The 26,540-nt window shown below is 37.2% G+C and overlaps 1 protein-coding gene across 9 annotated transcripts; it reads right to left on the reverse strand.

Moving 5' to 3' along the window:
- Positions 1–945: 945 nt before the first annotated feature.
- On the reverse strand, positions 946–25,152 carry UBP26 (ubiquitin-specific protease 26). 9 transcript variants are annotated; one of them, XM_086458381.1, is made up of 17 exons: positions 24,996–25,152; positions 24,606–24,690; positions 22,124–22,217; positions 21,715–21,968; positions 21,025–21,621; positions 18,726–18,981; positions 17,230–17,972; positions 16,313–16,421; positions 10,779–10,960; positions 9,884–10,168; positions 9,603–9,810; positions 8,978–9,049; positions 8,342–8,575; positions 5,549–5,812; positions 3,706–3,847; positions 3,204–3,289; positions 946–1,344 (listed from the first exon to the last, which is right to left on the reverse strand). In XM_086458381.1, exons 4-17 carry the CDS (start codon positions 21,792–21,794, stop codon positions 1,303–1,305), a joined length of 3,300 nt encoding a protein of 1,099 aa, XP_086314507.1. In that variant the 5' UTR covers positions 21,795–21,968; positions 22,124–22,217; positions 24,606–24,690; positions 24,996–25,152; the 3' UTR covers positions 946–1,302. The 9 variants fall into 9 exon arrangements, 7 of the variants coding, with proteins under 7 accessions (XP_086314507.1, XP_086314529.1, XP_086314549.1 ...); XM_086458403.1 differs by lacking the exon at positions 24,606–24,690 and adding an exon at positions 3,068–3,106 and having other exon boundaries at positions 24,996–25,151; XM_086458423.1 differs by lacking the exon at positions 24,606–24,690 and adding an exon at positions 3,068–3,106 and having other exon boundaries at positions 946–1,374; positions 24,996–25,151.
- Between the last annotated feature and the right edge of the window lie 1,388 nt (positions 25,153–26,540).

The raw sequence follows: 26,540 nt of genomic DNA on the forward strand, positions 1-26,540 counted from the left end.
CATTTTTTGTAAATCATTTTTGACAATCCTCACCAAAAATCAGTTCAATCCAAAAATTTTAGCCCACAAGACAAAACACGTTGTAGATATATGAGTAGATATGTATGTACACAGATCCTAACCCTAGATATATATATATATATATATATATATATATATATATATATATATATATATATTATGGGTCTGGATCCCTTGGATTTTGCATTTAAAGGGTTGGGATCATGAGTCAATTCTTAGGAGTCGAGGGATCCCAACCATGCTGTGTACCTGTTTCCCTCTTTATTTAAATGATGATATTGTATTTGTTTGCCTACTGCTTCCAACCTACGTGGATCATAGCTACACCCTCAAACTAGAGATCAAATCCAGCCTCTCCCCATTTCGTGCCGCCTCCACTACCTCTAAAATGACTTCTAGATGAGTCATTTATGATTAATCCACTCCTTATGTCTTATCTTTGAACCTGCCACAAAGATGAACTAACTAACTCCACTTAATGCAACTTCCTTAATAAACAGAAAGGGCTACTCTTCATGCTTGAAACCCTTACGTGTACAAGCATATGCAACCCTCAACATGCCATTTTTTATAATAAAAAATGGAACTTTTTATTCCCTTAAATACTGTTTGACCTTCATTCCTTAATGCTTATCCTCAACAGCAACAAACATATCAAGGTATCGTTCCGTCACATCCGCCAGGAAGTGACAAGAGCAGGTAGCTAAAGTAATTTCTTTGTTAATCTTGAGCCAAATAAACACTTGGGGTGTCTTACATTTTTGCGGGGCAACGGAATCCCTGATGAGAAAAAAATCCTAAACATTTAGGTTTCCTAGATTACTTTTATAATTAACATCTCTTGTTCAATATTTTATAGCATCTACCCTGAAGTTGATTCACTTACAAATTCAGGGAACGGCGAATCAAAGGTAGAACATTCAATTCAACTATCCAAGTCTCTTTGATGATTACATACAACTACATCGTATCAAGTACAAAAACATGGTCTACAGATAGTTAAGATATGTGTGACCAATATTCATTTACAACGATCAATACAGCTACTGATGGGTCTCAATTTAACAAAACACAATGTAAGCTCTCCTTTCCCTTTCAGCATCAAATGTCCCATGTTACCTGAACAAAATCAGAAGACAGGAACCTGGGTCTCTTTTTCTCGAAATTGTCTTGAGCAAGATTGAGAACAGTGATTTCAAAAATGGAGACATGGCATTTTGGGATGAGGAATAATTGGCAGAAAACAAATAGGACCATTTCCAATGCCAGCCCCATCATCAATCAGCAACAGTCCTCACAAAAATGGGCATTCCTAAAAGCCAGCTGCAAACAGAACTTCACGCAATAAGAAACCTGAGGTTGAGATTAGAGGAGCACATCATTCTTAGTTGAATCTGCATGATAACAGGATCCTAGTAATCTCCTTCTTGGTTTAAAAACCAGCAGGAATCCTCAAACTTCTAAACTATTTATGCTTTTTAAACCTCCTTGGTAAAACAAAAACAAAATGAAGCTATAATCACCCCCACCCCACCACCCCACACAAAATATATATATATAGGAGACAGTTCATGGGACATACGTAAAAAACAATGGTTTTTCAAAATATGGGTTAGACATTTTGGATTGAGAAGATCATCTTCACAAAAAATCAGCTCAGTCCGAACCTTCTAACCCCATCGAAAGTGATTTAGAATGTGAACCATCGATTTTTTACCAATAATTAGTACCCACTTTTGATGGATTTCTAAGTTTCAGATTAGGCTGATTTTCAGCTCAATCTGAAACTTCTAACCCATATTTTTAAAAACCATTGTTTTTACATATGGTTTTACTTATGTCCCATGAACCACCTATATGCATATATGTATATATATTGCTGCTTGTTTCTTTATGTTGCTGGGCACATTAATGCTCCACAATGTCATTTGAGACTTGAAATAAATGCCTTTGCATTTGCAATGCATTAATGTATTCCACAATACAAAAAGGCAAAGATAGCAATATCGCATCTCAAGGTATATCATACGATAAAGGAAACATATATGAATTAATGGACATACTTTAGATTAAATAAATATAAATGATGAAACTATGGACGCAAACCCCATTAGAGCCTAATCCCATACAGTACAACCACCCAACAACATCATCAATACAAACCTTTCAATATGTATGCACACCTATTATAGGATGCATCATAGCCAGAAATAAGCCTAACAGGATCTTAACCTTCTAGTTCAAATCTAAAACCTCAACAAGTAAGAACCAGGGTAAGTCTCTAATAATGCCAGATAAGTCGGGCTACATGGCAAGCAAATGGCTACTCATCGATACAGAGGTCCTATAATTGAGTTGGAGGGCAATACCTCCAGTATGGATATAGGCCATTGAAGATGACAAGCCTCAAATTCAAAACATGTTTAATCGGTAAAAACAAGACTACTTGTATGCTATTTAGGTACCCTTTTTTATTTTTAATATAAGAATGGCAATAACATGCATGATGCATCTGTCATAACAACTCTGACAGGTTTTAGATGCGTGATCTTGATACATAACTGATAATTTAAATGTCATAACCCAATCACCAACATGCTCGAATCATAATTACTAAAAATAATATTAAAGATATACATAATTCATTCTCAGACGAAGTATCCTAAGCACAGGATCAAGTATGAAATGCCCTATATAAGATTAAATAGTAAAAAAACATTTAAAACTATGTACAATCTCATAATCAGCACTAGGAGTTTATGAGTTTGTTCTTGCCCAACTGACCAAAAGATGACAGGTGATGTTTGCTACTAACAAGTACAAATAATAAACAGAACGCCCTGTTCTTAAAGCATATGTTTGTCCGCTATCCAAAGCCTAGCTTCATTAGTGAGAAGTTGGGCCCATCAGAGAAATGGCCCATATTTAACAACCCAGGTAAGTAAGTGGATGCAGTAAAAGTTGTATAATCCATTATAGACCAGACTACAGCCCAAGGTATTAAACCAAAGGATAGGAAACATTACAACAAGCAAATTGCATTCACCTCTTTATATCAGGTTGAGGGTTCAAGACATTACTGTTCCTGTAACAATAACAGACAAGACTTATAGGTAACAAGCAAGCCTGTTTTCCGTTGTAAACCAAAAGAAGACAGAACAGAAGCATGCTTCTTAAATAACCTGGGCCGAGATATTTGACGTCAGAAGTGTTCCCCGAAAGCCTTCCTCTGCTGGATGGACCTCCGTTTTCTGTTCTGAAAGCTCATCTGAACATAATATGAGAGAAATTAGTAAGAGAGTTCATGGCATTCAAGTCAGGAACTCAGGATAGGAGCCTACTCCAATTTATTGTGACGACACAATTTTATATCCAATGTTTGATAGGTCACAAGTATGAAGAAAAACTGAAGCCATTGATGATTTTTAGGCGGAGAAAAGCCTTTTTGGCCATTCATCATAAATGTTTTGAATGGCAAGTAGCGTAGTGTTTCAGATGATAAAGTAAGGTCAGTTGTTAGTGTGGAGAACCTCCTGGTGCAACTTGTCGAATAGTTGGTCCCATAACATGTGTACATGCCGATTATATGGAAAAGGCAGGGAGGATACCTAGTCCACTCCTCCATACTTGAATCATACTATATTTATTTAAATAGGGATCATTGGAGTGGAGATGCTAACTTACCTGCGATATCACGATTCTCATAGATTTCTGAGTCTCTGACCCACAGGACGTCTCCAGGGAATATATTCATGTCAGCCAGTGTAGCAGATTCCCCTTCAATTATCCGGGGACCTCTGTGAAGAATCTGGTTCTCCTTAACAACCTGTCAAGCGGTAACTAAATTATAAGAGTGTTTTGGTTAGATATAAACCTATTTAACTTCAACGCAGTATCTCCATTGTTCAAAGGCTTATTTGATGATAATACCAAATGAAGTTAGAGAGCACTGAGATTTGATGATTGAATGAAATGCTCTAGAACGCAAATCATAAGGCAATTTGATAAAATGTTACAGCTAGTCTCCAAATCTATGTGGAGTCATCTACAAATGTGGTGTGAAAGTCCAAAACCTTATACGTCAATTTCTGTTTCCTACCAATATAATTACCTACGCAAACATGTGTTCTTTCTAGTCCAGCCATTAATGAATGGTCAACAAGTTTTTTATTGGAAAATTCTGCTAAGTTTGCGAAATGAACCATTCATTGCACTTATGAAACTATTGTCCAAAACATCTTGTTTGCTAGAGTAAACAGTGTTTGTGGACAAAAATACCCCAATCCAAAGGATTTATTTCTTTCCTCCTCATCACTAACTTCATCTGTTTCCTCGTTGAAAAATACAAATGACAAAACTACTCATTCAAAACCCACATTCAATTTCTCAACAGCAGAAAGATATAATTTCTCACAAGAAATTCAACATGGACAAGAAGTTCCAATGTTGGCTATCCTCATGCTTTGGGGGTAGGAAGGGAATTCTATGGAGCCTAACATCTTTCGCAATATGTTGGCGTTTACGAATGGAAAGAAAATGGACGTACTTTTCAAGGGAAGGTGAATTCCATCTCTAAAGTAATAATACTTGTGCTAGGTCTCATGTTCTCTTGAAGTAAACTCTTTGATGAGTTTAAGGGTTTCTTCTTTGAATATTTCTTAATTAGATGGAAAATTGTTTGGAATACCAGGGGGAGTGATAGACTTGCTTTTCGGGAGAGGGAGTTTTTTCTATTTCTGTTTTTGGGAGTTTTTGCTTCTGTTGTCTCGTTCTTTTGATTGGTCTCCTCGACCATGTATACTTCTTCTTTCGCCTTTGTGTAATAAACTGTATTTATCAACAACTACAAAAGTGCTAATGAAAGCTCAAATTTTGTTTGGGAGGACACTGACTAAGAAAACATGATTGCTGCAAGACGACAGATTATGTTGTGAGATGGGATAGGGTTTATCAAGAGAGTAACTTGTGTTTGTTTCGTTTGTTGTTTGCTTTTTTCTTTTGCCTTGTTGTTTTTTGTTTTGGGTTGGTCCCCTCGACCCCCCTTGTTTTCTTCTTTCAATAAATTTATATTTACCGATAAAAAAAAATCAAAAAAGACGACAGATTACTATTTTCCAAGGGCAGCACACCTAACTAAACACTACTAAATCCTTGAAAGCACATACATCAACTAAGCACTACCAGTTTGATGGTTTCAATCTTGGATCTTGGATTGGTGTTTGCTTTCCAAAAGTTAAGGATTCATTTAGTAGAGTCATACTTTCTTACAAGACATTATAAAAAATGAATACTACAAAGCACGACACCAAAAAAATGTGATTCAACCATTGACAATGGAAAACAATGGTCAAAGCAGGACACAGAACAAGAAAGGACTTCCAAAAAAAAAAAAATTTATCAAACAAACGCCTTCATTCGACATATACATTTATAGGGGAAAAAACTAAAACCAGATTTGAAGATCAACCAGTGGTTTCTTGTGTAAAAAAGTACATGAATATCTATGAATGCATGTAATATATCTTACCCCAAAGGATTCCCATATCATCATTTTCAACTGGTAGATTGATGTAGAGCCAGAGACTTTCAAATTTATTGAGTTGCCAAAAGGCATCTTCCTTGATCGCTTGGAGGTGCGGCGGTCTCGTTCAGAAATGGTCCCAGAAGCTTCTATAACTGATCTTGGAGCTTCCTTACCACGTACAAGATAAACACAAATATCCTCATTGCAATAATTAAGCTTCCTCATTAACTCACAGCTTTCCCTTTCTCCAATGCAGTCCTCGCAGATCTAACCAATTGTGCCAATATTTTAGAGAAAACAGAAACAAAAAAGTAGGTCAAAACATGGAATTGGTATTGAACACACTTGATGCGGATATAATCAACCTTTACAAAGGTAAGAAGATTAGAACCACAAATCATCAACAAGGTCCACTTCAACTTAATAATAGATAGATTCATCTATCCCCAGGTATCTTTGTCTCTAAGGCCCTGCTTGGTACACTACAAATCATTTGCAATGCACATTATCAGCGAAGAAAGATTTACTTTTGCTTGGTAACCGTTGGGAAATCTCTTGAGAATTTTTTTTTTGTGGTTGATTGTTATTTGCAATAAAAAAATTCTCTGTGAATTCTTGTTATAATAAAACGTGGAAACAATATTAACAGTATTCAAACTCATCAAAGAAATTATTCAAATTACATATGTACCCTCGATATTTGCTACATTAATACACAAGGATTTACGAATATCCGTATCAAAAGGTATAGTAATCTACATATTGGAATTATAAAAATACCATCATCAAAGAAACTATTCAAATTACAAAAATACCTTTAGTACTTGTTACAATAACATGCATATGAATTTACGTAAATACCTCCACGATGGGGGATATTTTTGTAATTTTCATACGTGAGTAAATGTTACGAAAAAATGTATTTTTAGGAATTCTTATTGCATGTTATTGCAGTAAGTACTGAGGGCAATTTTTATAATTTAAAAGTTTCTTTGATGAGGGATATTTTTGTGATTTCAATATGCAATTTAACGTATCTTGGAGAAGAAGTATTTTTGTAAATTTCTGTCCCATATTGTTGTACCAAATACTTTATAATTTGATTAATTTCCATCAGGGATATTTTAGTAAGAGTCGTGCTACTGGCACCCACCATATATGGCCTCCGTGCCCACTTAATTTTTTTATTTAAAAAAAAAAAAAGCAAAAAAGAGGAAATTACACTAATACCCTCATTGAATGACTCTCTACACCCACCATCTTCTCCACAAACCATCGAACAAAAAACCCACTTCTCCTCTCTCTTCATATTTTTCTCCTTTTGAATTTTGTGAGGGTTGAATCAATGGAGATTAAATTTTAGGATTGTTTTCTTACAAAAATCTTTTTTTTTTTTTTCTCATTTACTTTTTTGCATTTAATCATCAAAAAAGATGGAAAAATCACCCTTAAAATCTTCAAAAACGAAGATTTCAAATCGAATAACTCGGGGTATTTTTTTACAATTATGTTTGATAAGTTCAGACCGAATTTGTTTTAGCAAATTTGGTAAGTACCTACTGAACATAACTCCTTACCAACCATTACAAAACCATTTCAATGGGAGCTTACCGAACCAAATTTTTATCATGTAATCCTAACACCTCCAAACGCTATCTACCGAATCTATTTTGTAATATTCGGTAGGCACCTATTGAATGAGATTTGTAATGAATGATAGAAAGTTATGTCTGGTAGGATATTTACAGAATCTTCTTAAACAAGTTTAGTCCAAACCTACTAAACAATATTTATCAAAGAATCTACAAGTGCTTTGGTAGCTCCCACTGAAATGGTTTTGTAATATTCAATAGGAAGTTTTGTTCGGTAGGTACATACCGAATTTTGCTAAAACATGTTCAATCTGAACCTACTGAACAAAACTGTAAAAAAACTCTAAGTTCTTCGATTCAAAATCATTGTTTAAGGTTTTAATGGTGGTTTTTTCCATCTTCTTTGATGATTAAATGCAAAAAGGTCAAAGAAAAATTAAATTAAAAAAGATTTTTGAAAGAAAAAAAATCCTAAAACCTAATCTCCATTGATTCAACCTCTCACAAACTCAAAAGGAGATGAATTTGACGAAGAAGAACAAGAAGATTGAGGGAGAAAGAGATTGAGAGGTAGATGGTGGACAAGAGAGAATGGATAGAGAAGATAGTTTGGGTTTTCGATCTCGATAGATGGAGAAGATGGTGGGTGTATGGAGAAGGGTAAAAATGTAACTTCCTATTTTTATTATTTTTTTTTTTAAACTTAAGTGGGCACGGAGAGCGTATATGGTGGGTGCCAGTAGCACAACTCTTTTAGTAATTTTGATATGCATAGGTTGGAGTCAATAATTTTGCAAATGATTTGGGGTATTTTTTGTGCAGCAAATCATTTGTTGAAATTTGTTTGGAATTAGGAGATCCATGCATTTTTTTTTCAATGCAAATCATTTGGATTGTGTAACCAAGCACCAATAAAATTGATTTTAGACAATTATTTGCATTTGCAAATGATTTGCAGCATACCAAGCAGAGTGAGTGCAGGAAAGGGGAGGCGACTGTTGCAAACTAGTTTTAATAGAATTATTGCAGGTAGCGGGGAGTGGGACTCCAAGTAGGATGGGGCAGGACAGCATCTAGGTGAATGTTCTAGCAAATTAAGATTTGTAAGAATTTAACAAGAAATATTATGTTTTATGGTTTGCCCACTGTTCTTACTTTACAAATAGCACAAGCATTGCAAATAATGCAGTGATTTAGCCTTTACCTCTGGGTATGTCTTAATGATAGGTTGTCTAGACTCAAGCTCATCATTCACCTCATCATTTAAAGGATTCAAGTATGCCTCCGAAATTGGTCTCTCTTCACAAGATCCAACTAATTTGTTTGTCCCGCAGCTAGTGAACTCAATTTCAGCAGATATACCTTTCCATTCAGTACAGTCCCACTCTTCACAGAAGAATTTCCAGTCAATCTCTGTGATGATCGTCAAACCATCTGTCTGGTATTTAAAAAAGAAAAAATAATAATAATAACTCAATATCAGACCATCGATATGGCACAACTAGAAGCAGGAATTAGATTACCACTACTGTACCTAATGCATAACAATGTCATATATTAAAATTTTGAAGTTCCATCAAAACCAGCACCATGCTTAAATCAACTTATTCAAGCATGTTACGCAATCATCAGGCATTGTTTTCTAACCAAGTATCATAGCCTCGTCATATACGCAAACAATGACAGTGCTATAAACGTAGAAATGTGAAGAAGAGCTTAGAATAACTGAATATATGTGAAGTGCACTAACTATTTACTTGTCAAGAGCATTAATTTTGAAATTCAAAGCACAAACATGAAAAAACAAAAAGACAATTCATGAAATACTACGCCTGCTTACAGGAGATGCCCTTTGGATGATGGATCCACGCTTGCAGATGAGGTCAAGAGGCCTTTCTAGCAGTCTTGAATGCTGGTATAGATAAAAAAAAAAAAAAGGTGTATCAGTAGAACTTAAATAAACTAGCAAGTCCAAGACAACCACACAAGGGCCAGATCTAGGGCTCCAATACAAACACCATCTACCAGCTACTATTCAAGTGTGCTAATATCCAACACTCACAAAAAAGTTCGGAAAAAAGGTCGGATATGAACACAGTTGAATTAGCAGAAGACAGAATTAAACAGAATTAGATGGAGGAATAGGATTCATTCAGCAGACCCAGCAGACACAAAGTTTCTGGATAAGGCATTATTGCCGCTGGTGATGATAAACTCCTAGCCATAGTTATTGCTTCTGATGATGATAAACTGTTAGCCATAGTTATTACAGCATACTGATGATAAACTGTTAGCCATTGCCACGCTATGTTAACAAACAGTAATACTCATATATTCATGCATTTCCAGTCACTATTGTTCACAGGAATTGAGATCCCCCCACATATTTAATATTTATGAAACAAACTCAAATGAACTTGGGAAGCCGAAATTGTAATGATAAACATGCGAAAAATGCAACTTACCTTTTTGCATATAATTGAAGCAATGACACCCTCCAAACTGTCAGGTTCTGAAGATAAAGAAATGTTCTTTCCGCTTGCTGTAACGTAACTTCTCCATCTTGTCAGCCATAACGAAGGCAACAAATAATATTTGCAACCAGGAGAAAGTGGAATATTTTTTCCCAGGGATAGCTTCTCATGATTCTGGCGCTGTTTGAGCCTGTCTGCTCTGCAGCATTAACAACGAAATCAAGCCATTAAACTGTACACCACCTATACTACTGAAAGATGTATAGAACTACCTAAGACTGTCCTCCAAACATGCTACTTCTGTAAGTTCGACACTGCATTGATCGCAAGTTTTCGAGTCCAAGGGAAAAGTTGAACAACCAAGATGATCATCCGGTTTCACTGCATTTGCACTTTCCCAAATAAAGAGCCAGAGACTTTCAGGAACCAATGCACGTTTTGCCCCGGCAGCTTGTTCTGGCATGAGTTCTCCATGGGAGCACCTGATGGAAGCTGTTGGTCCAACATCAGCTTCACACGGAGAATCAACACTTTTTCTCCGAAACCATTGTGATAACCTACGAAACAAAACCGACTTGCATCATTTTTTTTTTTTTTAATAAGTACAGACTTGCATCATTAAAACTCCCTCAATGAGAAAACTAAAAATGATACACCAAAATCCAACATAGTGAACAGCAACATTGTTATCTGTGTTAAAAAAGATGACCTGCACGCACAAGGTAGGGAAGGGTAACCTTGTTTAGGTCAGACAGGAGTTCAAGATGATGAAGAAAGTCAATCCCTTCATTTTGTAGTTCCTCTTCAAAAAATAGAGGTGGTCAATCACTTGGTCTTTTTGTTTTTTTTTTCCTTTTTCATTCTCTTAGTACCTTATTTCTCAAATAGATTGTCCTAGCAACCTTCCTTCTCTTAATAGAACAAACTTTAAGAAAGGGAAAAAAACAGAATTATGGAGTCAGGTCACTCCCATCTGTTCAGATAGCAAGTGATTTCTGAACCAAGCCTTTGAATATGGAGTGTTGACCACTTACTTTTCTTGATAAGCAAGTAAATGAGGGTATCTACCAGGATTATTGTATAACCACACACAGATTTTACCAACTTACCACTCACAAAAGTAAGTACATATAAAAAAGAAACGGATGAGAAAAATAAGAACCATACCATGCTTTGGATACATAATACAAGGTCCCATCTAGAAACTTCCCAGAGAGTGCAGCTTCTGCAATTTCCTTCATGGTTGCTCTTCGATCCCTATAGTCCCCAGCACGAACCGTAGTTTTAGCCCCATCCATGAGGCAATCAATGCAGTAGTCACCTTCGGCCAGCGTCGGCCTGCCACAATACTAGATATGCAAGTTCCATGTAAATCATCAGCAGAGCTAGGAGATGTAAGCAGCAAGAGTAAAGATGGTAGGACACAAGCAAAGGTAAATAACAGGAACAATAGATTTATGAATATATATATGCAGATATGGCAGAAGCTTTTGCACCTACGCTCAAAACTCAGTTGTTGTGCAGGGATTTTCTATATGTGGAGGGATGATGCAGCCCATCCATGTGCTGTAACTTCACCTTATGAATTGCAACCATTGAATTAACCAAAAAATTTAACAGGACACAAAAAAGGAGACAAAAGGAACACTCCACGGAATTTTTTTAATGGGTAAAGTAGAATTTGTTCAAAAGGTAATAAGGCCAACAAGAACATAACAAAGCCAAACAAGAACGAAAATCCCTCCCTGGAGACAACAAAAACTAGAAGAGAGGGCCAATTCAACAAAAATTCCAAAGCTAGAACAGATCAAACAGTCCCATCTAAAGGCGAAAGCATCGAAACAACGTCCCATGAAATCCGGCATAAGTCGATGACCAGCCATACAAGAGAGGTTTAATCTTCATAACAATGGCTTTGAAACTCTCCTACTTTTGGTCCAATACTCTAGAATTCCATTCCTTCTAGATAGACTAGCCCACTATGTGGAAGATGATTTTTCTCCAATACCTCGAAATCCATGGCACGATCAATAGTATCTTCCCGCCACCTTCCCCTATCGCTTAGTTCACCCTAGCAGAGTACCTAAATTCCACTCCTATTCCCAAAGTCAATTCCTAGATTAACAAAATAAGGGTTAGATTAGAAAAGATTAAGCGTTTTTGCCTCCGTTTTCCCCTTTTATAGGTGTTGGTACTAATAGGTCATTGCCATGCTCTTCCTACAACCTCTTGGAGCCGTGGGCAATAATTGCAACTTTGATGGCTCTTAGCTTGCATCTAAAAGCTGCACCCGGTCTGCCGGTGAATACTAGGCTACTCCACCATTCTTAAATCATTTCCTTAAATGTTGATGTTGAAGCCATATGTTCTTAAAGAAAAAATGGTGTGGCCAACTTCTTACCATTACCACACTTCAAGAGAATTGGGACAATTATTCGAGATTAGGTTAGGAATCATTTCTTGGACAAGCGAAGCGAAGTTTTCTTCCCAATCACTAGAAACCAAGATTCTATCGAGTCTACTAAAATAGGTTGTTCAAATTATTCAACCAAGTGAATCAGTTCCTGCAAAAAGGAATATCCACCGAAAATTCGGAGTCAAAAAATTCCCGAGCTTCCTCGTTTGAAATAATCTTAGATCCAGTCTCTTCTCAAATGACAAAAGGATGACAAGGAAGCCCCCTCCTAAACGCCAAAGCTGATCCCGAAACTTTCTCACATCATCAATCCCATCCCAAAATTGATCTCGCTCACGATCCATGGTCGACCCATAGATCCCAAGACAAGTTACCCCTACACAAATGCTCAAAATAGACACCGGGAATACCTCAAAAAGAACTTCATATCCCACGTCACAGTGACAACCCTAGTCGTACCAATGGCAAGCAAATCTCTCTAGTTATCAAAAAAAAAAGTGGCACTTTTCTTTTTTATATGACACTCAACTTTTCTTCTGCATATCAAACTGGCTCTCCCATCTAATTTGAGCTTGCACTTGCATGTGGTGCATCATGTCTAGGGGGAAGACAAAGGCATGCATCCATTTCTTCTGGCCAAGATTTAGAAATTACTAGTTGCTAGCCTCGGCCATAAGAGGGTGGTGGGGGGTGACTTCAACATTATCCGTTTTTCGTTTGACAAGAGTGGGGGTTTGAGAATTACTCTAAAAATGCGCAAATTTTCGGAGTTTGTGGAATGCAATTAGCTGATTGACCTTCCCCTGTGTGGGGGAAGATTCATATGGTCCAATAATCAAAAGAACCCGAATCTTATCAGATTGGACCGTTTTCTTGTTTCTTTGAGCTGGGAGGAGCGTTTCGGGAGGCTTACTTAAGAAAAGTGGCTGAATCTTGTTTCAGATCATTGCCCTATCTCTTTGGAGGCAGGGGTGCCAAGGAATCGTCCTACACCTTTTAGATTTGAGAATATGTGACTCTTGCATCAACGTTTCAATGATTTGATTCATAATTGGTGAAACGAGTTCTCTTTAGAGGGCAGGCCAAGGAAAGTGTTGAGGCTGAAACTAAAAGCAATCAAAGAAAAATTGAAAAATTGGAACATAGAGACTTTTGGGTCCATGGAGGAAAAGAAGAAAACTGTGTTTTTGGAGTTACATAAACTTAATGGCAAGGACGAGAAAGGGTGCTTGGAGTGGAGGAGAGTACACGTAGAGTAAATTTGAAAGTTGAGTTTCAAAAGTTAGCAGAAATGGAGGAAATAAGTTGGAAACAGAAGTCGAGAGTTCGTTGGCTAAAGGAGGGGGAAAGGAATACATCGTTTTTCCACCGTATGGCAAATGTTCACAGTCGGGTGAATTTCATCTCAAAGCTGAAAGTTAATGGTTCCTGGAAGGTGGGCGAGGAGGTGTGTGAGGGGGTGATGCAATTATATAAGAACCTGTATACGAAGGATCATGTGAATAGGCCCACTTTAGAATCCTTGCATTTCGATAGCATTTCCCTAGATCAGCAGAGGTGGCTTGAGAGACCTATTGACGCAGACGAAGTGTGAGGGGTGGTTAATGGCTTGGCTTTCTTGGCCTCTGTGTTTCTTGTATCCCCCCTTCCTTTTCAATATATTATACTTTTTCAAAAAAAAAAAATGGCTTGGCTAGTGACAAGGCCCCGGGGCCGAATGGTTTCTCCTTGGATTTCTTCAAAGCTTGTTGGTCGACAGTTAGATACGATGTTTTGGCGATTATTGAGGACTTCTACACGGAAGGTTTCCTAGACTTGGGCTCTAATTGCACCTTCATTGCCTTGATCCCAAAAGGGTCCGGAACGGAAGACATCATGGACTTGAGACCAATCAGCCTAGTGAGTGTTGTCTATAAGATTATATCGAAGATACTGGCTTCAAGGCTTAGGACTATGTTATGTGATATTATTGGATCGGCCCAAGGAACATTTGTAGTAGGGAGACAAATTTTGAATGGGGTCCTAATAACGAATGAATGCATCGATTCGCAAAGAAAAGCTAAAGTTTCGGGGTTTGTTTGCAAAGTGGATTTAGAGAAAACTTATGATCATGTGAATTGAAATTTGGTAAAATACTTGTTGAGGAGGATGGGATTCGGCGAGAGATGGGTTCAGTGGACCATGAAATGCATTTCCACTTCAACTTTTTCAATCTTGGTTAACGGATCTCCAACAGGGTATTTCAGGAGCTCAAAGGGGCTTCACCAAGGTGATCCGCTATCGCCTTTCTTGTTTGTGATAGTCATGGATGCTTTGGGGAGAATGTTGCATAAGGCGGTGGACAGAGGTGAGCTGTCAAGTTTCTCTACCAAAATGGGTGGCATTGTGATTTCGCATCTCCAATTTGCGGATGACACCTTGATTTTTCTAGACTATTCGACGAGACAATTGAGTTTCTTAAGTAGCATTCTTGGGTGTTTTGAAACAATTTCCGATATTCCGGTGAACCTTCGCAAAAGTAAATTTTTTGTGGTAGGAGAGGTGGAAAGGGGGAAGTAACGACAGCTTCGATTGGGTTCTAGTTGGAGGTTTTTCCATCTACATATCTGGGCCTTCCATTGGGTATGGAGTACACTAGCAAAGATGTCTGGGATCCGGTGCTCGAAAGGATGGACAAGGGATTAAGTTCTTGGAAAGCTAAGCTTTTATCTAAAGAAGGAAAAATCACTCTCATTAAAAGTGTTTTGGCTAGCATTCCGATCTACACTTTTTCTTTATTCTCCCTGCCGAGAAGTGTCAAAGTGCAATTAGACAGAATTTGCCGAGATTTCTTGTGGCATGACAAAGAGGGGTGAAAAAACATCATTAGGTGAGTTGGAGGAAGCTTTGTTTGCCTAAGAAAAATTGGGACTTGAGATTTGGAAACTTTGGTTCTATGAATTCGGCATTATTAAGGAAATGGCTTTGGAGGTTTGGGGAGGAGGGGGAGAGTCTTTGGAGGAAAGTTATTGTGGATAAATTTGGTGTGAGCAAGAATGGGTGGGAGAGTGGACCGGCTAGAGGTGCTACAGGGTGTGGGATGTGGAGGGGTATCCTTAGAAGACTTCCATTATTCAAGAAAAAAGTGAAATTTAAAATTGGGAATGGGAGTAAGGTGCGATTTTGGGAGGATTGGTGGCGTGGGGAAGGTCCTCTTAAAAATCTTTTCCCGGATCTTTTTGTTCCATCCTCGAAAAAAAATCAAGTTATTTCTCTTGTTAACAACTTCATAAATGGGGTGACAAACTGGGACTTTGGCTTTAGAAAAACTTTTAATGATTGGGAGGTGGATATCTTAGAGAGATTAGTTTGCTTGGTGGAGAATAGCTATATAAGGGATTCCTCGGATGATCAGAGATTGTGGAGCGACACAAGGGATGGGAAATTCTCGGTGAAATCTTTGTATGCCGGTATCGCTCCTAGGAGTGCTTCGTCTTTCCCACATTCTCTAGTCTGGGGTGGTAAAACCCCTCCTAAGATGGCAGCTTTGGGAAGACTCTCAACTATGGACCAATTAATTAAAAGTGGGTTTATTTCTCCGAACCAATGTTGTATGTGTAGATCTCAGGCAAAAACAGTGAACCATTTACTCATTCATTGTTAAGTGGCCCACCACATTTGGTCGCATTTCTTATCCCTTTTTGGTGTAGTGGGTTGCTTCCCTTGCTCGGTTAAGTTGATCTTGGAGTCTTGGCTAGCTTGGAGAAGTTCGGTTACGTCTTCAAAACGAATTATGTGGTTCTTGGTCCCTTTTGCGATTTGTTGGGGCATTTGGTTAGATCGTAATGGGCGCATTTTTGAAGGGAAAGTTTCTTCGTTAGATCGATTGGTTTTATCGATCTTGGAGCTTCTTTTCACTTGGAGCAACCTTTATGAGAAATTTAAAGGGGTCTTCTTCGAGGATTTTGTGGCAAGATGGGATAGGTTTGTTCTTTGTCGTGATAATTCTTTGTATTTTGGTTGTGCTTGGTCTTTTGCTTTTTTCTTTGTTTTAGGTGGGTCCCCTCGACCCCCTAGTTTTCCTTTGTCTTTCAATAAAATCATCTTTATCGATCAAAAAAAAAAAAAATCATGCCGAATAAATGAAAATGCAAAATAGAAAAGCCAAGATTTTGTTCATGTCTGAACAAGATGTTGAATACTCAGGAAACAGGATCATAAAACGAATGCAGCAGTAAGATTCAGCTAACCAGTTAATGCAAAACTCACGCAACAAATTATCTCTATACTATTTTAGCAAAAATACCTTAGAAAGCAACTTGGTCCAAGCTTGAGCTGACAACCGCTTCATGGAGCCAACCTTCGAAACTGGAATTCTTCCATGTGAGCACTGAATTGTGGTATTGTCAAGGACGCTGTGGAAAGTTACAAAGTAAGCAGTAAACCCTCTTTTAAGAACTTGCAAAACTCTACTGATCCAAGACTCATATTAAGCATGATAACATACATTCCAAGGGAATGTTTTAACAGTCCCGAAAGGTTAACCCACAAAAAACAAGAAAGTTATCACCAGTTATCTTGGATAGAAACTACAAAGTGCGTAACCTAAACTCACAACCTTGGATGAAATTGCAGTAGTAATAGAAAATCACAGTACCAAAACTTACAGCAGGATATGACATGTTTCACCAGCTTATCCCACAATAGCCCTACTTCCAAGCTTCCTAATACAAATCCTCCGATGGGACAACCATTTTGAAGGAATCTCCACCTTAAAGAATGGGGCAAACTTCAAATAGAAATCATTGCGACTCTCAAGAAATGGACAGCCAATAACTAGGAGTTACAATAAACCCCGACACCTTCGCATAGAACTGCCAAATGGCATGATGCCTAAAATTTCTTGAAAAAAAAAAGTGTAGGAAAATAAACAGTAGACAAATCTTCACTGGCTAGTGCCAGTCATTTGAAACTATCATAATATTAAAAAACATTCAGATCACAAGGTGGCAGAAAAGATAAATGCTCACAAGGCGTCAAAAACATGCCTAGTCGCAGGACACAAGCATAATAACATTTTCCTTTCTGTCCCTCACATTGATTTCAGAGCATACCAATTACCATCTACACCACTCATATACTAAAATCATAAAGCTCAAAAGTAATTCACTCAAATGGCACAAGAAGAAAGAATGAGAGGATAAAAAGGAACAGGATACTTACGGAGGACTAACGTTATCGGCCCATTGGCGAAGCCAGTCTGTGGTAATCCAAAAATACGGCTCTTCAAGTGAAGGAACGGGAGCTTCAGAAAGAATTGATCTCACTTCTTGTCTCCGTTCTGTGATACTCTTCAACTCTGTGTCCTTCTTTAGCTTATATTCTTGGCAAGCATTAATGTATGATACATTCAATTCCTTTATCTCTTCACACAGATGGGATGGAAGAGAATTGTTATAGTTTTCAGACACCAACTTTCCATGTATTTCTGTGTCTGTGCATGGTTTGTCACCACCCTTCTTGGTATTTCTACGACCATACATCAGCATGTATGCATCAGCTGATGAAAATGTCTCTGTATGACAAATAATATTAGAATCCAAAGACGCTAGCTGGCCAATACTAATATGATTCCCATTTGGGACAGGATCCATTCGTTCAGAAAAAGATGGTTGCATAATTGACTCAGCCTGCATAGGTTTAGCAGTTGAACTTGAAGAGGCTTCTCCAAAAGGATGAGCACCCAACTTAGAAACATGCTCATCATCAAATTCCCACCATTGTCCCGTACGCTCATCCTTAATATTTGCCACATAATGGCCACTATTTACAGTGGTTCCTTTGTGAATCAGTACAGCTGATAAGTCATAAATTAGCTCCAACTGAGAGGGCTCACACAATCTTGGTACCATATTCAATTCTCCAGGAAAACTAAATACCGAAGTTATTTTCTTCTTTGTTGTGGTCTGCAGAAGAGATGAAAAGAAGATGAGTTTAAAAAAATAAAAATAAAAATAAAAAGAATCAAAATAGAAACCATAGAGAGGAAATGGACAGGACAAGTTACTTCTGCATTACTGCAACGCTCAAGGGATATTCCCATCTTTAAAACCCCCAGATATACAAGAAGGATAGAGAGAGAGAGAGAGAGTTAATATATCAAGCGAAAAAAGGGGGAGTTGGTATCGTATATCAATGACCCAACACATGACACAAAGCTGACATCATAATGATACCATATGAAGGTGATCCAAGCATAGTATTGATAAAAGGTTCTATAAGACAATGCATATCATTAATTAAACGTTAATTGCTGATTAGGAATTTAGGACCTAATGTTGGGTGATGCTATGGTGTTTAATCTGCTTTTAGAGATCAGACAAACTTTCCTGGACCAATTACAGACTTCAAATTTTATTTCAATAGGAAAATCATTTAAGTACTGGTCAAGATGGTTTTATCACAGAATTATAAGCGTGTACATTATACTGAATATTTCCTGATTACCCAGCTAGAGTTTTCTCTGACAACCATCCCTTTCTAAACACACTTTTTTTCTTTAGCTTAGCTTGCAGATTTCTTCCTTAGAAATGAAGCCGCACCATGCATCAACCGGCCACAAAAATTTACGAATACATATATCAACAACTTGCATGAAGCAACGATCACAGATACCACACAATGACAAAAAGAAATAAGATGTATGCCATCTAAAGTACCTTTGGAAGGAAAACACAACGCTTCAACTGGAAATTAAGAACATCAGGAAGTGTACGCAGCTTAATGCAACGCGTAGCATCAACACGTGTACCACATGAACCACAGAAGTACTGATTATCTCCACATAATTCTTCCACGCTAAGATAATCTTCTAAACTCTCATCTAAATTTTTCAAACCTTTGATGTTTAGCTCAAGTTCATAAAAGTCTTCCATCTTTGAAGAAGCTTCAGACTCTCGTCCACACTTCGAGCACCTATAAAAATGTGTGATATAGTTAAGGTTTATTTCATTTACAACACCCAGGAAAAAGGAGAGAACTAAAATCAATTGTCAAACATAACACTACGAGAAACCACACACATATACAGTCATATACATATATATATTCACAATGGTTATGGATGTAGATCAAAGAGTATTTCCAACAAAATTAAAGGGCAAAAGAACCATCATCAAGAAGGTCATCACTCTATAGAAAAGAGGAGAGCAAAAAAGGCAATAAAGAAGCAAGAAGGAATTGGTAATATACATTCATATACATATATATTCTAAAAATAGTCACAATGGTTATGGATGTAGATCAAAGAGTATTTCTAACAAAATTATAAGGCAAAAGAACCATCATCAAGAAGGTCATCACTCTATAGAAAAGAGGAGAGCAAAAAAGGTAATAAACAAGCAAGAAGGAATTGGTAATAGCACGTCAACAACATACGTGAATGTTGCATCCACTTACAAAATATGATGAAAACATATTTTAAAAACTAGTGAAAAGGTGTTCACTAAAAAGTAGTACAATTGGACACAAAGGAAGCATGGTATTTTGATTGACAAATCAACAACTGAACATTTAACAATTTCTACGCCTTCCCTAGCAAGTTTCACTTTGCCACTTCTAATGAGGTGAAAGAGAGTTGTTTGTTATAAATGTGTATTTCAATGATCAAGACATGGTTAAAGATGTTACTTCCAAAACTTTGTCTAACTGAGAGCAAATCAAGCATATGCAATGCATTTTCCTGTTGAAGACAGTGTTTTAAAGTTCCCAAGGCACACTTGAGGTATTTTGGGTTATTGAGGCGAGGAGTAAGCCTTGACAATTTTATAAAAAGAAGTCCTAAAAATATATTTAAAAAATCATAATAGATGCATAAGAAACAGGAAAACTATAGAAATGAAGCAACATTTTTATGTGGCCACCATACTATGTCCCTTTATTTTTCAAATTTCAAAATGGTTAGCTAATCTTCTTAGTTTCTCGTCCCTTCAACAGATATGAGCTTTCATCTCCTTTTGACATCTTTGGGGGTGCCTGTAAGCATGGGGCAGTATTTTTCTAGTGCACGCAAGATGGTCCTTCAATCTCTTCACCCATTTTTACTACATTAGAACAATACACACATTCTACATAAATATCCAACTTCCTCGAACAGGTATTTGGCTCATTTGAAAGGTCTTTTTATCCCCAACCAGGTTAGGGACTAACATAGTCCCTAGCCAGGCCATTTCTTGTTTTGTTCTAATGAATCATAGATCAAATGATTTATCAGATTTGAAATAAATAAAAAATATTTATTAAACATCAACCGTAAAACAATTGAAAACATGGGTTATTTCTAACTCCAATCCCATGCTTCCAAGCAGAGTCGCTTCTATTACCTCCACCTCTACCCACTTGTTTACAACTTCATCTAGCCATTGCTAGCATCTACCGTCAATAAATAGGAAGAACAAAACCCATGTCAACATCTTATTTTTGTACAATGAGGGAAACTACCCAAAAGAGCCACATCACACCATGGTAACCAAGCTCAGATTCAGCAATTATTTGTTGGGGGGGTCAATTCAGGAAATTTTCAGGGAAAAATCAGGATAATTTTAGACGGCAGTTAGGAAAAAAATGAGGGAGGGATATAAAAAATGGTGATTTTTCAAAATAATCAGCAACTCAATGATAATCGTCATTTTTTGTAAGAATCGGGAATTTTTGCAATCAATTGCAAATTAATTTTCAACAGGCAAATAATCGCTATTTCCTTTTTGGCAAAACCCCCTTTCGACATATTTTGTGACCATGAACCCTACACCGTCACTGCTCCCAAAACATATTTGAAAACATACAGGATACACTTAACATTTATCAAAATCCTGAAATCACCTGATGTAGACTCACTAGAGAAAATAAAATCATAATGAACAGTGAAAGATCAACGAATTAGTCACATCGTAATTTTGGACAAGATATCGAGAAAAAAAAAGTATGATTTAAACCCAGTAACAACACACTCACTCTTACCGGGTAACATGTGAGACGCTTCCACGGAAAAGATCTTGAACAATGGTTCGTGCCTTGGTAACATTGGAATGACTAAGAGACCGTTCCAATAATGAAAGAAGTAAGGTGAGGAATTCATGGCTATCCTGCTGAACACCATTGTCTAACTCCAACGTCTTAATGAATGGAGCTGAATCAATGTAAGCCATTTTACTGGAGTGTAACTGAGCAAATAGTCGTGCAAGTTGATCCAAGACAGGATGTTGCTTCAAAAGATCTGGTTCAACAGAGAAAACACCCGCCCTGAATGATGTATTCATGTATAAGCACTGAAGTATACTATTAGCATAGCATGTTGCACCCAGATTTGTTAAGCCTGCAGGCGAATCAGTGGAAGCACGAAGATCCCCACGTGGATCCGGACCAAGAGCAAGAATAATATCTGACATCTTCTGCCATAAACCTGATTTCCTAGTGCCATTTGGTGGTGGAACTAGCCCACAAAAGCAATTTGGGTTGTCTTTTGAGTTTACACGGCATCCCTGACAAACGGGCTTCCAGACCATATATAACTGGTGAATATCATATTTGGTAACCTCACCTGTCAAATGGATTTTCCTACGGAGGGACAAAATAATTTGTAAACAAAAAACTGGAACATTGGAGATAAGAGGCAGTAAAGTATCAGTCTGAAAATGAGAATGCCACTACCTTAAGATCTCAGATGACGTCTCACCATCATCCTCAGACTTATGCCTTTTATTTTTTCCACGGGTAGTTGGTCTACTCATCTTATCACTAAAAACTGAACAGCAATCGCTAGGTCCTGATATACATTTGTCATTTACAGTTGAAATCCAGGTGGCTCAACCTATATCAAAAGATGCCATATGGTTGATAGTTCTAATTAAAAATAAATTTTCTGCTGAAGGTAAGTGACTCGGGTGGTCACTATTGCAAAATTCCTGCAAAAGAAATACCCAAAAGATCATATTAGCTGAAAAAGCCAGTCATCCACAGAAAGCTTAATTAAACTTATAAGAGGACCACATAGAGCCCTAAATTTCATAGTGATTCAACCAGAGAACTCAAAACGGATGCAGTTTCCATTTGAGATAACCTTCAATGGTTCCTGCTGAAGAAACATCCACCATATCTAAGCACTTCAATCAGCTAAAAAATAGTCTTTACGGCAAGAAGAACAATCAAATAACCTAACACCAAAACAGAGAAGTTATAAAGTACCAATGATAAAACCATTCATCTTCTATAGAAACAAAGTAAATAACGATAATAATTATTATTATCATTATTATTATTATAATAATAACAAGCAAGATGTACAGTCATGTAAACTAACAAATACGTGAGATAACTGAGTGTTAAACCTCCTCTTGAATTTATATAAACCACAGGAACAATAACATGATGAATTGCAGCAAATGAGAAATCCATTGAGATCCAACAGAAAATAAGAAAGAAAAAAACAGGCAAGATAGTATATTACATGCCCAGTTAATGTAAAGATGCATCCAAAATACATGAATGCAAACAAAGCCATAAGAAGAAGGCCTAAGAGAAGGAAAACAAAAGAATCTGCACATGAAAACATCCTATAACTCTGGCTTTGACCTTTAGACAAATAGGGAAAAGAGAAACATGGCAGGTTGTGTATATTCCTCAATGCTACATTAAATTATCAATCTTAAACTGGACACATGGCACTCCAAAGACGTGCATATAGAAATCTTAGAACTGTGAATGGAATGTGCATATGGTGGATTGGCTTTTCAGAGCATGGAGATGCAGTCAGTAGATTTGGCAAGAAAACCCTACAAATATTGGGTTCTCTTCTTCTGTTAATGTATTTTCTGTAAATGTGAGTGTTTGGTGATTGTTGGGGAATTTCAAGGAGTTGACAACATCCCCAATTTCCCCCGCATTCTTTATTCCAGATTGATGATGATATCAACTCATGAGCATTCATAATTCAATAACTCAATGCATCAACTCTTCAAAGCTAATAGCAATTCTTCTTTTTTTCTTTTTTGATGAATAATAAGAGAAAATTCATATATGCAAAAATAACTCGTGATGTGCATACTATACTCTAAACAACACACTTAGGGATGAAGAAAATATAAACCCAAACTAATCAGCCCTTGGCAATCATGAACCTCATTGACAAAAATAAAAAACAAGGTCTTTTCCCAAAGAAATCAGCCAAAAACATAAAACACCCAAATAAACCATAAGTTCAAAATGCCCAAATCACCCCAGCTACAATAGATTTATGTTACGAATAGAAGTATCCTTTATATAACCTTCTAAGTTCTATCGCTAACTCACAATCCTCTATCTCTCAAGCTTGATTGAAAACTCAATGACATTGAACCGTAGGCAACCCCTTTAATACATTTTTGTCAGGTACATTTTGGGTTTCTCTAACACATTCTCACCAAGTGGTGATCTTGCTACCCCAAGTATTGATTTCTGCGGGTGCATCTTCATGCATGGTTTAATTCCTTTTGTTAAAGGTTAAAGCATATGTTTCAAGAAGTACATGGAAGTCTAACGGAAACCCAATTTTGTGGTTGCCATAATATGGTGATATATCTTTCCATAGTATATGGATATTTTCAGTTTCAAATGCTTTGTTTAAGTGAGCCTACCTAATTGAATCTGAAGGTATGAACACCAGATCAATGATGATCTGATTTTATATGAACACCAAATTGGAACTGTATGCAATTCCCAAATCTCTGTAAACATCATGATTCATGACCCCAAACCATGGCTCTTCCCTCACAAGGCCTCTCAAATCTCTCAGTGAAGCTTACCACCTTGCGGATTAGATCCCTCTCAGCTTTATTGTGGATGGCAAAGCTGACCAGTAGAATCATCCAAGGAGGACTAATCCGAGATGTCAGTGAGAGCTGGTACCCTTCATCTAATGACGATTTTGGCATCCTACTTGAAGATGACTTAGAAGTTTCCAGACGCTACTATCTATGGATCGAATATGCCCTCACAGTCTACCACTACGCCCACACGTGTCCCTCCCTCCCTAAGCAAATCCATTTGCAGCAAAAATCTAAAATATACAAATTTCCAAAGGTAGAAACAATACAAGTCCCACACTCTAGTATCCACATAAATCCCATATTGTTCAATTAAAAAGAACAATGATGCATTGAACTAATAGTAGAAACCTACGTTTTTACATCATAATTTGATGTAATAAGGCCTCCGGAAACAAATCTATGAAAACTTACAATATAAATACAAGATTTCTGGTAAAAAAACTCCATTAAAAATAATAATACTAATAATAATAATAATATGTAATAAATAATTTAAGCATACTATATCCTTTAATATGCCAAGAAGTTAAAGACCAGCCAATTTTAAACTAAAAATAAGATAAACAAAGTAAAGTAAGAAAAAAATGATTGAAACTCGCGAGGGAGAGGATTAAAAAGAATGAAAAACAATCATCGAGATGTATTTAGTTTCTGTTTTGTTGAAAAGTAACTCACCAAGATCGTTTATATGCTAATAATTAACATGAAATGCACTTGTCATGCCAAATATTGGTGTACCTGACGGGGGCATGGACAGCAAGGGGTTGGCAACAATGAGGCCTCGGTTTAGGTCTCTAACCCATCCACGCTCGACAGTAGAAAACTTCAAAATATATGTATATAATTTATTTTTACTTTTTTTTAAGGAGTCTGATAATCTCTGCATTAACTTAAACAACTAAACACAAAATAACAGGAAAAACGACGTCTAGGTTATTAGATCCAAAGAAAGATAATAAATTTAGATAATCGACATAAGAAAACCAGATTGTTCAAAAATTCTTCTAAGCGAACGAGAGAGAAATGTTTGAATATAAAGAACACGAAGAAGGACTGATTGTAGAGATTTGTCTAGGGCAACAAAGGGACATATCAGGAGATAAATGATAAGAAGGTTTTGAAGCTTACCGAGATGCTTTAATGGCGAGAGCAACTGCGATGAATTAGGTTTTCGCTTGCACTTTTCTTTCGTTGTAATTTAGGGGTGGGTTTTGAGTGTTTCTCGGTTTGCTTTGATGAGTCCCAGATGGCAAGAAGTGGGCGAGGTTATTAGCTATATATAAGGTCAAGCGGCTATTTCGGGTTTTAGTCTTGAAGCCGAAACATTGAAAATATCCCGCCCACTCAACTTCTCTTTTGATTTGTTGGAGACTCTACATACAATTCGTGGCACGTGCATTGCACGTGGCCTACAAACATTACAACACATTCCTTTGGCTTTGAGGTTAAACGCGACCTTTAACTTTTTAAGATCTGGATCTTACTAACCAGAGAGGCACTGTGCTAGGCTGGGCATGGGAATATGGCGCCAAAGTTCAAGAATGTACTAGGATTTGAAACGCCTTGTAACGCGCGGGGGGGGGGGGGGGGGGGGGGAATTTTTTTTTTTTCATAAGAACAAATTAGATTTTATTCATGAATTAAATACTTGTTTAGTACAAGAATATTATTATTGGATAGGATAAGAAATATGAATTCAAGGGATTGGAACTTAGGATTTGGGAACAACCTTCACAAGTCTTACCACTTAGCTAAGTAGCACTTCCTGTGACATCGAAATCCCTTGCATATGTAGATAAGTTCCCCGGGACAAGGTTACAGAGAAGATTACAAGAACTTAGGTGCTTGGTTGTTAAACTTTCTTCTAATAAATTGAAAGTTGAAATCGTCCAACAAATAGTAGAGTTCATTTGTATTTACTTGTTAATTTTTCTAGAATTTTTTTTTTTTTTTCTATGGGCACATTTGAGCTCTTTTTAAGGGGGGTCGGGCCTTTTTCATTAAGAATATAGCCCATTCAATCTTATTGTCTACTGTGGCAAATAGGCCTATGGGACTGAAACTTGTTTTAAATTTTCATGGTCCAAGCCAAACTTGACTTTAGTTCAAGCCCAACACAATTACCAATCGGTATGCACTTTGACCCCATAGATCCGACCAAGGGCGAAGCCAGGATTTTCTTGTAGTGAGGGCAAACTATGGTTAGTGGTATAATTGAAGAACTTGAAGATGAATGGTTTTAAGGAGAAATTAAGAAGTTTTTGGTTATCGGTTGAAGAAAAGGTTATTTAGGTAATTTCAAATTAGTATATGAGAAGGCCCAGTCAAGAGGCAATTATTCAACACAAATTTGAAGAAGAGGGGGAAAAGGGAGGGGGGCAAAAATTGGAGCAAAGTGTGGGTGTGGGGGCAAATGGGGAGAGAGGTGAGGGAGAGGGGACAAATGGGGCATGTAATTAGTTGAAAATATAAGGGGTGCCTCAAAGTTCTGTGGGGGCAATTGCCCCCACCAGCTCCTTACTAGCTCTACCCCTGGGTCCGACTCGAATCAAAGGTTGAAGGATGAATTCAAGCTCGACCCAAAGAAAAGTTTTTTGAGTCGAAATTCATAAATGTATTGATATGTCCAAGATTTTATATTTATTATAAAATAAAGTATAATTGAGTTGGAAC

The sequence above is a fragment of the Akebia trifoliata genome, chromosome 1, assembly GCF_017979445.1.
Source record: "Akebia trifoliata isolate Shusen 1 chromosome 1, ASM1797944v1, whole genome shotgun sequence".
In the NCBI taxonomy this organism is placed as follows: Eukaryota; Viridiplantae; Streptophyta; class Magnoliopsida; order Ranunculales; family Lardizabalaceae; genus Akebia; species Akebia trifoliata.

Excerpts from the sequence above, each read along its gene's own strand:
- UBP26 (XM_086458381.1), bottom strand. The coding sequence starts at position 21,794 with ATGAGTAGACCAACTACCCGTGGAAAAAATAAAAGGCATAAGTCTGAG. Across the intron at positions 18,982-21,024 it reads AGCGTCTCACATGTTACCCG|GTGCTCGAAGTGTGGACGAG; the intron begins GTAAGAGTGAGT and ends ACATTTTTATAG. Across the intron at positions 3,290-3,705 it reads TGAGAATCGTGATATCGCAG|ATGAGCTTTCAGAACAGAAA; the intron begins GTAAGTTAGCAT and ends TATTATGTTCAG.